The sequence below is a fragment of the Mustela nigripes genome, chromosome 2 (genome assembly GCF_022355385.1).
Source record: "Mustela nigripes isolate SB6536 chromosome 2, MUSNIG.SB6536, whole genome shotgun sequence".
Lineage (NCBI taxonomy): Eukaryota > Metazoa > Chordata > Mammalia > Carnivora > Mustelidae > Mustela > Mustela nigripes.
In genome coordinates, this window is record NC_081558.1 from 171190094 (window position 1) to 171202615 (window position 12522).

A 12522-nucleotide genomic window follows, 5' to 3' on the forward strand; every position below is an offset into this window, starting at 1 on the left:
CCTGACCCGGAAGTAATTTCCCCCTCTTCTCTTCACTCCGCCCCCCCTCCCCCATAGTTGAGAAGGGAGGAAAGGGACGGCCGGGTCTGGCCCGGCATGCCCTAGGCTTCCGGTGACCTCTGGCCCTTTTCTGTCGTCCGCTGTCGCTGCCTAGCGTGCTCGCTAGCCCACGGCTTTCCTTTCCTCCCTCTGGTGTTCCTTCGCACGCTACCTGGTGACTGAGGCGCCCGCGACCAGCAGGGAGGCGGCGGCGGCGGACACTCGTCATGGCTGCCTCTAAGCCTGTGGAGGCGGCGGTGGTCGCGGCGGCTGCGCCTAGCTCCGGGAGTGGGGTGGGCGGCGGCGGCGCGACTGCGGGCCCTGGCACTGGGGGCCTACCGCGATGGCAGCTGGCGCTAGCAGTCGGGGCGCCCCTGCTGCTGGGCGCAGGTGCCATGTACCTGTGGAGCCGGCAGAGGCGACGCCGGGAGGCTGGGGGCCGAGGTGATGCCGGCGGTTTAAAGCGTAACAGCGAACGGAAGACCCCAGAGGGTAGGGCCAGTCCGGCCCCGGGCAGCGGACATCCCGAGGGCACCGGTGCTCACCTGGAAATGGTGAGAGAAACAGCCCTGGGCTGTGGAGGTGGAATCCAGCGGGTGAAGGCTTTCCTTGACCAGTTGTGCGGGTCAGGGGGCTTCCCATCCGACGAAAGCTGCCTGGCAGCACAGGGGTTTAGGGAAGCGCATTTCTGGCTGCCTTTGTAGGGATTGGGATAGCCCGAGGGCACAAGTTAGTGTTCTTCTTTGACAGAATCCTTTTGGTTTCAAAAAAAATTCTTGTCTTTTTTCTCGTGACACAGCATTTATCACTGGCGTTTTGGGTACGGGGGACTTTTGCAAATATGAAGATTGTATTGAACTAGTGAAGGAAGCCAGATTCCATTTACGATTAATACATTGTGGTTGATATGAATTGTGGTTTCCAAGGCCTAGAACTTGGTCCGTAATAACCTTTTAATAATGAGCCACCCCTGTTTTATGAAGTCTCTCAGGGTAGGGGATAGGTAAATACAGTGACTGTTGGTTGGCAGAGTGAAGTGGTGTTGAGTAGCCTTTTTTTTTAATCTGTGGGAGCGAATTCTTAAACTTTTTTGGTAGAAGCATGTTAAGTTCATTTTTTAATTTTACCTGAAATTTTACATGTTCAAGCCTGACGTGCGTGATAAAGATTCTTTGATGTTAGGCCAAGCATCAGAGTATTTGGCGAACTGCTTTGCATGGTTTTGTTACCGACTGTTAAATCCTTTTGGTATCTGACAGCTGTGGGGAATAAGCCTGGCTGCATTTAACAATACTGGGATGGGGTGGGGTGGAAGATTTTATTTGCCTCTGGGATTGTACAGTGATAGTTCAGAGTAAATCAGAGTTCAGAGAAACCTTTGGTCAAATAGCTCCCAAATACATTTGCAAGTCATTTCCATGTTGTATTATTCAGGTTAAAGACATGATTTTACTAAATAGTCAAACTTTAAAGGAAGTTTTGATGTAGGAGTGAACTACCATAGTTTAATGCCCACTATATATTAGGCTTTTGCTAGGCTGTGAGAGGGCCAGATAGTCTTTGTAGTGGGAGAGTAAAACATTGCCGCCTTTTTTTTTTTTTTTTTTTTTAATGTAGAAAAGATGCGGTATGGTATGCTGGAAGATCCCATGGACTCTGAGAACTAGGAGATGTGCACTTTGTTGTGGACTCTCTAGCATAGTTACCTTGGGGAAGTTATTTTATCTCTCTGGTCTAGTGTCATCCGCATACTGTAAGAAGATTACAATATTTTAGGTCTCATGACTTTGCCAGCCCTAAAAATTGTTGCCTCTGAGTGCTGCTAATGAGAGTGTTAATCGGGAGATTCTTTGAATTCCCACTTGTGTGTGTCATTTTCATATGTCTGAAATTCTCTGATCATTTCCTATTTCATTTGTTTAATTTTAATCATAGAAGAATAGTGAATGAATGAGAAACACAAAAGCTTTTAGTGCTATAATCACTAAACATAAAAATAATTTTTATACATGAAACTTTGTGACATACACACAAAGTAATGATATTCTGGCTACACAGACAGATGTAGATGTCTTAGGCATTTCTTTTTGGGATTCTTTTGAAATGTGCATTTCTTTAAAACTTCATTGAGTATAGTAACTTTTTTATCTTTTTTTTAAATCTGATGATAAAATATATATTCTGGTATTCAGGTTTTTTTAATGTTACACAGGAGTTACCCACATGAAATGGTTAGGAACCACTAATCTAAGCACTCTAGAATGGGAAGGGAGAAATGTAGTTAAACATTTTAATTAGGGGGTCACAGACTGAGTAACCTCTGTTTCAGTCATTTTTTTGAAGTAAAGTAATTCTCTCCCCTTAAACAAGCTTCTAGTTATTTTTTAAAAATCAGGATGATCAATGACATTCCTATATGACTAACTACAATGAACACCTTTCAGTCTTTATCTCACTTGATCCTTGGTGATGTTTCGCATTGTCTTCTAATTTTCATAACTTTTCCTGTGGCTTCTGACATAGTATATTCTGGTTATCTTTGTTTTTTAAAAAATTTCTTGATACCTCCCTTGCTGATTGTTCTCGGTGTCCTTTCCAGGCTCTTTTCTCTGCCCCTTCCTTTTCTTGATCTTCATGTTCTATCATAATTATTCTTAACCTTCCATGCCCTTGCTTCCTTGCTGTGTGGGAGTTTTATTTATCTCATATACTGATAGCTCCCTAATTTCTTGTCTATAGCCCAGACCTCTCAAGAGACCCAAATTTAAGGGGAATTTTCACTTCATTACTTCACAAATATTTCACATCCAGACTCCCCTGTTTTTCCTGAGAGTGTCTCTTATCAGTGTTCCTCATCTAACTAGTTTCCCAAGCTGGAGACTTGGATATCATCTTAACTTTCTGCTCCCTGCATGTTTTCCACATCCAGTCCAGGAAAATATCTAGAAAATTCTTAAGTCTGACTACTATATTTTCACTGCCATTACTTCTCAACTGAATAACTGCTCTTCTTATTGTCTTCTAAATCCTTTTTGTCACTGCCAGAATTTGACAGCCCATGCTTAAAATCATTAAGTGGTGTTCTGTTATTCCCCATAACAAAGCTCAAACCCGCCATCATTTAGGACCCTCCATAATCTTGATCCTGCTTACCTCTTCAACTTTATCTCTTTTTTTTTTTTTTTAAAGATTTTATTTATTTGACAGAGACACAGTGAGAGATGGAATGCAGACAGGGGAAGTGGGAGTGGGAGAGGGAGAAGCAGGCTTCCTGCTGCCCAGGGAACCCGATATGGGGCTTAATCCCAGGACCCTGACACTTCCTCATGTTTTTCACCTTTGGATATTCTGTGAACACTGCCCAATACACCTACCTTCTCATCCTTCAAATAACATGTAGGTATTTTAATCTTTTCTGAAACCCTTTACCTGGGCATACCACTATGTGATTACATAACAGTCTGAACTGTTCCCTTCCATAGCACTTACCACATTGTACTAGAGTTGCTTCACATATTCTATGGAATATGTGAAGGCTAGGACTGGCTCTTTCTCACTTTTGTCTTCTCAAAACCTAATACAAGGCTTGGTAGAAAGCAGAGGTTGAGTAAATCTACCAGTGAAGCTTCATTGTTTGCAGGTATGCATGCGTGTGTGTGTGTGTGTGTGTGTGTGTGTGTACACACACATAATCCCACAAGTTGAGTATTTTTTTCAGAACTCCAGCTTTTCATTTTTATTCTACCAGTCAATCCTAGAAGTTGCTATAACAGTCTTAAACCTTATTTAGGCATTCTTTTTATAAATCACTTGATTTTGGATCAACTACAGCCATAATCCTGCAGAAACTGTGTTCTTACAAGTGGGTTCTTAGGTAAAGTGCTCTGTACTGTGATTTAGTAGGTGGGCTTGGTTGTAGATTTTTAAAATATAATATGGGAAAGAACTTTATTATTATTTCAGGTATTTTCTTGTTATCCTAGCTTTTATTCATATAAAAGTAACAGTTGGTTGATAGAGTATTTTAAAAGACCATTGCTCATGCTCTAAGTTTTCCACCGTTGATTGCTACTTCTTTTAAGCTGAAACTCAAATTTTAAAATATGCTCTTGGAATTTGGTAAATTTAAGGGAATGAAACCATTGAAAAAAAACACTATCAAACTAAAGTGTCAAAAGTATATTTTAACTGGATATAAATGTGTAATTATGAGGATACCCATTTTATTTTCTTATACACAGATTCCAGTTCATTTCCTTTCACAGTGACTATATGTGATCATCACATATAGTGATTTTATAAATACATGCTAAAAATTTATACTGAGTTCTTATTGCCAAATGTGTATCATTGAAATCTTTCTGTAATGTAGTCAATTTTACCATTGCAGGACTTGTTTTAAAGGACTCTTTTAGGTCTCCTGAATTCCTTGTGTGTGTAAAGTAACCTTCACTGACTGTCAAACCTTGATTTTTTTTTTCTAAGTTTGTATTCCACTAAATTTACTGGTATTATACTTAAATATCTGTCGCTTTTGTCTTTAAATATTAATTGTTTTCCAGAACAGATATGTCTCTGCAAAAGGTGTGAGGCAGATTCCTAGGTTTTGCCTCCCATTTGACAAGTTCTAGCAGTGTTTGTAGAAGAGAGGAGACATGCATACTACTTTTCTCATTGTTTCCTTTTAGATTTATTACCTGAGTTATTTGTTTTTTTTTTTTTTTTTTAAAGATTTTATTTATTTATTTATTTATTTGTAAGAGACGGAGAGAGAGCAAGCGAGCACAGGCAGACCAAGAGGCAGGCAGAGGCAGAGGGAGAAGCAGGCTCCCTGCGAAGCAAGGAGCCCGATGTGGGACTCGATCCCAGGACCCTGGGATCATGACCTGAGCCGAAGGCAGCTGCTTAACCAACTGAGCCACCCAGGAGTCCCGAGTTATTTGTTTTTAATTCTTGTGTCTTACCCACATAGTTTAAATGTATGTATGTATACATATATATGCAGTTGCTCTTTGGACCTAATAATTTTCTGGTTATTACACAGTATACTAATCACCTAATGTACATTTTCCTGATGTGAATTGGGATTTCAGTTTTTTTAATCAGTAGTAATTTTGTAGAGAAGCTGCCAGTCTCCTTGTTTGTTTCTTACACTGCCCCTGGTATTTCTTCAGAATAAAGACTATGCTGTTGGTTGTTGTACAGTGGAGTTCTGTCAAATGTGCTTTTAACTAAAATGAATTCAGTTATAATAGCTTGGATTAAAGAAAAAGGTCTAATTTTGCTGATGATTCTCTCTTTGTCTTTTCATATAAAGACCTTTTGCCCTAGAGTCAGTACCGAGCAAGATAGGATATCTGAATCTGTTGTCTTTGATTTAGTTCCAGAAAGCAATTCTGGGTGTGATTCTAATGATATTCTTGATAAAACATGGATGATGATCCATGTAGTACAGAAGTAAAGTTTAGGCAACCTGGAGTCAGATTGCTTGAATTTGAATCCTCCCTTAGGCAAATTAGTCTTTCCAGCCTTCAGTTGCTTTATATGTAAAATGAGGATAGTAATAGCACCTACCTGGCATCCCCAGTGGAGTACTTTGTTAAAGATTATTCAAAAGTAATTTTGGCTTAATGCATTGACTTCAGGATTCCTTACAAGATTTGGTGCCAAATATTTGTTGAATTCATTTAGCAGAATCTCATCAAGTCACGGAGTTGACTCTGCTGGGCAATTAATACGAAGAGATGAAATTTAAAGTGTGGTTGGAAAAAAAACAAAGTTTTCTAGTAGACTATTGTAAATTATACTTTATGTGACATACTGGGCAGATGCAAATATCTTTTTCATAATCCATCTGTATTCTTACCAGTATTCACAGAGTTTGAATTTATGCCCATTTATGGAAATTGATTATATGGCTGAAGTAAAATTTAAGAGTCCTTTTGTAGGTAATAGTAGTGGAAAGTTATTGGAGGGTTTTGAGCAAGGAATGACATGATACAATTTACTTGTTAAAAGAATTTTCAGGGTGCCTGTGGGGCTCAGTCGGTGAAGCACCTGCCTTTGGCTCAGGTCATGATCTCAGGGTCTTGGGATGGAGTCCTGCAGAGAGAGGGCTCCTTGCTCAGCGGGAAATCTGCTTCTCCCTCTGCCCATTGCTCCCCCTGCTTATACTCTCTTTGACAAGTAAATAAATAAAATTTTTTCAGATCAATTAGAAAATAATTAGTAATAAATGCAGAGAGGTGCATTTTCACAGAGTTTTAGTGTAAAATATTATGGAATGTTAGAACCTTTTTAAGGTTTAACATCCAAAGCAAAAGTGATTTCCAGTAAGGTAAATGGCTTTATAGTCTTTTAAATCTCCCTAGTAGCTTTTAGATATGCAAATGGACCATATGAAAGATACTAGCATTTCGAGATGTTCCCATTATGTTTTAGATCTGCATATCTTCATTTCTCATTTATAAAAATATGCTTTCAAAATTAATTGTCTTTGGGCTTATTTCCTCACTTCAGTCTTTAATTCTGAAAGTTACTATTGTAACTCGAAAATGTAGACTGGTGGCAGAGGGTGGGAAGTGACTGAAAAGTAGCACAAAGGATTCCTGTAGGATATAATTAAAATACCTCAAAAAGAATTATTAGTTGTGTGTTTTCTAATATAAGCTTTTTGTCTGGTGCATATATTTTCATTTCTGCCTGGTTTTCACCTCAAAGCTTATGAAAATAGGGCCTAGTTCCTGACATAGGAGAAGGTTGACATTATGTTACCCAGCTTTTTGTCCTAAATTTTATCAGCAGGCTGAAATAATTAGTTTTTCTGTACTGTCCCTGTTGTAATTCCATTCTTTCTCTGCATTTTTATCAACGAAGGGAAATAGTTGGACAGAAAGTAATGGGGCAGGCAGTGAGCTTAGGGTAATATGGATGTTAACCAAGATAATCTTTCCAAAAATATAGTTTGGTTGCTTTCTGGGGTGGCAGTGGAGGAGCAGTGGAGGATAATTTGCAACTTAGTGATTTGCCTATGTAATTTGATCCTTTTCCACAGTGTCATTCAGATCATTATGGGGATTGGGTTTTGTTTCTGTTTTTGTGGAGTTTTGTTGTTTTGGGGGGTTGTCAGTGGGGTTTTCGTTTTGTTTTGTTTTTAACAGTATAATAAAGAAGGGAAATTAATCAGTCTGATCTTGGCCTTAGGGTTTAAAGAATCTTTTTTTCTTTTCTTTTTTTTTTTTTTTAAGTAATCTCTACCCCCACTATGGGGCTTGAACTCAGAACCCCAAGATCAGGAGTCGCATGCTGTAATGACTGAGCCATCCAAGCACCCTGGAGTAGAAGAATTTTTAGTAATTTTTAAAGGAGCCATTATAAAATTTGACTAAGTGGAGGAAAATAGCTAAGTGAAAGATTCACTTGATTGGTTTTAAGTTGATGTAGAATATGTTGAATAAAAGTAAGAAGTGTCTATCCTAAGTAGAAGAAGGAAGCCTTGTGTACTCATTTTTCTGTCTTTTGTCAGTCCTTGCTATGACTGCTTTTTCTGGTATTCTGTATGGTAGTATTTAGCCTTAAACTTCTAGTAGACGGGAAAGAGTTCATTGCTATTTCTGCTAATGAAACAAGGTCATTAACTCTCCGGAAAATGTTTTTTATCTAATCTGCAAATCTTTCTTTAAAATACTAAATAAATCTTCAGTAGGGCTATAGTCAAATATACTTCTCACGTGTTTTTAATATGCCACATTATTTTCTACATAAACAGTCCCTAGTGTTTAAGGATATGTATTAACCATGTTCTAAATGACTTAGAAACATTGTAAACTTTTTGCCAGGAATTGGAAGAATGTTTTTCTTGATATATAATATCAAAAGTAACTGAGTTTCATTATTTTGAAGTTTTATTAGGCACAGAAAGATTTATAATTATGATGTGTTCTTGGCAGATTGTGCCCTTTATCAATATAACTGTCCTGTGTTCCATCTGAGACTTTTTAATAGTTATTTGTCTGATACTCCCTTCTGTTTCTTAGTGTTTGCCTTCATAACCTTTTTGACATTCTTTTTGACCTGTCACTTTGTTTTAGGTCATGAATGGGCAACATAGTTTTCTATTATGGAGATTTAACCTTTTCACATTATTGTTATCATTAACATATTTAATGATCCTGCTATATGTAAGCTGCCTTTTTGTTTCTTTATCCCCACCTTCCTTTTTGTATTGGTAATTTGTCCCACTTTGGGGTTCATTTTTAGTGGTAAGGAAATTGTACCACCTCTATTTCTCTTCTTGTGTTCAACCTTAAAAGCTAGTTTGGCTAGGTATAAGATTGTAAATTGAGGATAATCTTTCTTCAGAACTTTAAGTTGTTACTTCATCGTGTTTTTTAGTACCTCATGTTTATGACATTCTAATACTAGTTTGGTCTTTTTCCTTTGTGGATAGTCTGTTTTTTCAATCTAAAAACTTTCAGGCTTTCATTGGGAGATTTCACTGTGATGTGTCTGAAAATGTGTCATTTCAGCTCCAGGAACTTTTCTAGTATTTCCTTAAACACACTGTTCTGTGCCTCCCTTTCTAAACTCCAGATAGATAGATGTTGGAACATCTGAATTTATACTCCATGTCATTTAACTTTTCCTCCAAACTTTTCACCTCTGTGTCCTCTGTTTTCATTGCATTCTGGCAGATACCTTTGCTTTACCTTTTACTTGTTAATTTGCTCCTCAGTTATGCCCATTCTAATATGCAGTCCCAGACCATCTATTGAGGTGATTGCAATAATCCTTTTTAAATTTTTAGGATATCTAATTAGTGCTCTGGAAAGGCAGCCTCTGTTTTCCAATTTTTAGAGGGCAAGGGAGAAAGAAAATCTTAAGCAGGCTCCACACCCAGGACAGAGCCCAACTTGGGGCTTGATCTCACTACCCTGAGATCATGACCTAAGCCAAAGTCAAGAGTCAGACACATAACTGACTGAGCCACCTAGGCACCCCAAAAGCAGCCTCTTTTTTAAAATGACTGTGATAGTCTCTTATTCCTGATACTAAAATTTGTTTGCTTTGTTTATCCTGCTTTTCTCAAATACTAGTTTCTATTTGAGTTGGGAGCCTCTCTCTCATGTTTGCAGTACTCAGTAGTGTGGTCTCTTGGAAGACAGCCCAGGTATGCCTGTCACTTGTCTCTTGGGTGTAGTTGATCCTTGCTCCTTCCAGATGACCGAGCCCTACTCCAGTCTGACTTCTGCATCTCAGTGGAGTGGGAGTTCTGTTGAGGTTGTTTCAAATGCAGTTTTCTAGCAATCACCATGATAGTTGTCCTCCTGTAGTCCACGGTCACATAAGAGATTCCTGGTTGTCTACTATGGATATTTTCTGCCAAGGATTTTTACTGTCAAAGTTTTTGGAGGATGATTAAGGCTTTTGACAAATGGAAGATTTTATATTCATCTTTTAATTAATTTGTGGCTTATTTGGTTCTTTTCATCCTCCTACATCCTAGTTTTAAAATATGTTCCTTATTGACACTAGCCAGCTTAAACTAACTGTTTAATATTCTGAACTTAGGAGGTGCCTGACTGGCTCAGTCAGTAAAGCATGTAGCTCTTGATCTCAGGGGTCATGAATTTAATCCCCATGTTGGGTGTGGAGCCTACTTTTAAAAAATGTATTAATATATCTGAACTTAGATGAATGCAGTTTCTAAGAAATCTTTGGATGCTACTAAAAAGTAACTATAGTTGTACTCAGACTAAAGGAGAAGGGAAACAAAAGGTAAATGAGGGGAAAGCCACAAAGAAAAATGAAGCAAGAGTAAGGAGAAAAAGAGCATAATTCCTAGTAAGTTATTTATAAGAGCAGTTACTTTTGCTTTTATTTTTGTCAGTGCTTACCTGTTGAAGACCTATAGGTTCTTCCATAATCACATATTTGTTAAAGTTGGATGATGCTGACAAACAATAAAGTTTTGGGGAAAGATGTGCCACAAAGCTCTTTGACTTAGTAGCTAGAAACTAGATAACTGGAATTGTCTCCAGAATGCTTCCCAAGTGTTGACTGAGGTATTCACAGCTGTCCTCAGTGCTAACTAACAACTCTTCCGTATTGTATATGAATGAAGTATGTGAGTTGGGTCCCCCAGAAAGATTCTAAGGCAAAGATGGGAGTACCAAAAATTTGCTGATAAACAAAGATTTGGGATAACATTTGTAATGAAGATAGCAAAGTGTTTCTATTATCTGTTCTACACAGTTGACAGTAAGCTTAAAAGAAAAATAGCAGCACACATGAATAAATAAATGGTTTTCAGAATAAGAAATGGTCATGGTCAGTATGGTCATAAATATGGTCAATAAACACGAAAAGATTTACAGATTCATTAATAATGAGGAAAATGCAAATCAAAATATTGGAATATTTATATCATAGTTTTCCAATGAACTTGGCACTAATGACATTTGGATCTGAAAATTCTTTGTGTTGGGGGGCTGTCCTGTGCCATCACAGAATGTTTAGCATTATCCCTGGTGTCTACCCACCAGGTTAATAATAGCAGCTATTCATCCCTGCCTCCTGCAGTTGTGACAATTAAAAATGTCTCCAGACATTGTGAAATGTGTCCTAACCAGTAAAGTCATCCCTTACTGAGAATCCATTAGACTGGTAAAAATAAGCTATCCCAACTCTTGCTTGACAGGAATGGCAGGAAAGTAGATCTTTACATTTACATTTTTTTGAAATTAAAAATACATAAACCTTGTGGAATGTCAGAAAGAACACAGATGAACAAATGGGGAGGGGAAAAAGAAAGCAAGGAGAGAGGGAAACAAGCCAGAAGAGACTCTTAACGATAAAGAACAAACGGAGGGTTGATGGAGGAACCTTGGCGGGGCGGGGTGATGGACTAAATGCGTGATGGGTATAAAGGAGGGCACTTGTGATGAGCACTGAGTGTTTATGTAAGTGTTGAATCACTGAATTATACTGCAAAAACCGATAGCACTGTATGTTAACTAACTAAAATTTAGATAAAATAAAAACTTGTAATATGAAAAATAGTACATAAACCGTTGGTTTAGTAATCCTAGTACTGAGACTTTATCCCATGAAGATACTTACATGAAGCAGTGTACACTGTAAACAGCCACTCTATCTCCCCATTTTTCTTCTGTCAGTTTATCCCTGTTTTAATCACTGATCTGAATGTATTCCTGTGTATTGGTAAGTGTTATTTCCTCTCGTTTTAGAACTCTCTTGATAGAGCCCAAGCAGCCAAGAACAAAGGCAACAAATATTTTAAAGCAGGAAAATATGAACAAGCTATTCAGTGCTATACTGAGGCGATCAGCTTGTGCCCTATAGAGAAGAACGCTGACCTTTCCACATTTTATCAGAACAGAGCTGCTGCCTTTGAACAGTTGGTATGTATCTTAGGGGTTTTTTCCTTCTTTTTGCTTGCTTTATTTGCATAGTGTTTCATTTAATACCAGCCAAATCTAATCAGTTTTCTGAACAATTTCAATTGTTTTGAAATTACAGGCTTTTTGTTTTCATATCCTTTAATTACATAGCTTTTTTAAGAATAGATTTTAATTTTGCTGGTTACAAATATAACCCAAAGTTATATATATCAGATTTTATAAAACTAGATGATACAGGAGGCTATAGTTTCTGGTGACCCCAACCTTCTCAATAATTTGAGGCTATTATTTCAACTTTTTCTCTCCATATGTGGGGTTGGGGGAGACCCATGTATTATTGTAAAATATTCTTTCAGTTGCCACTATATCTTGTGCAGTTTTTCTTAGCATGCAGATTTGTCATTCTTTCTGAAATGCTGTATATAGTAGCTGTTGTATAGTTGTGTACTGAGAACATCTTCCTATTGATGAACATTTGGATTGTTTCCTATTTTACCTATTGCATTCAGAGTTTGAGTAAATATTCTTATAAGTATTTTTTGCATATTTTTGGGAGGATAAAATTCTAGAAATGGAAATATAAAAAAAGAACATCAGTACCTACTCCCAACAATAATATATGAACATGCTTGTTTTCTGTCATTCTCACCAACTTATATTCTCAGTCTTGATAATATTTGCCATTCTGGTAGGAGAAAAATTCTTGTTTTAATTTACACTTCTTAAGATGTTGCTAAAGTTGACTGTCCTTTTCTGTGGTTATTGGGCAATTGTATTCTGCACATTTATTTGTTCAACCAAATTTTATGGACCGTCTCCTCTACGGAAGGTTATGGCGGTACAAGCTGGGTTTATAAGAGCAAACACTTATGCATGGAGCTCAAGTTTTGCTAAACAGCAAACTGCTAAACAACATTTTCATAAATGCTTTAAAGAATTAACCTGATCTTTAATAGAGGAATGACTGGAGATGGGGTTGGAACATAAAACAGTAGAGAAGACAGTGTTAGAAGTAGAGGAAACCATATGTGTAATTGCTCTGAGGCAGGAAGGAGTTTGA

General features: G+C 37.8%; 1 protein-coding gene across 1 annotated transcript in view; it reads left to right on the forward strand.

The window, feature by feature from the left end:
* The first annotated feature begins 32 nt into the window (after positions 1-32).
* TOMM70 (translocase of outer mitochondrial membrane 70) overlaps positions 33-12522 on the forward strand; it is a 32438-nt gene continuing 19948 nt past the window's right edge. Inside the window, exons 1-2 of the mRNA XM_059392087.1 lie at positions 33-593; positions 11289-11462. Coding sequence (XP_059248070.1) covers positions 267-593; positions 11289-11462 — 501 coding nt within the window. The 5' untranslated portion in view covers positions 33-266. The remainder of the gene's footprint in view (positions 594-11288; positions 11463-12522) is intronic.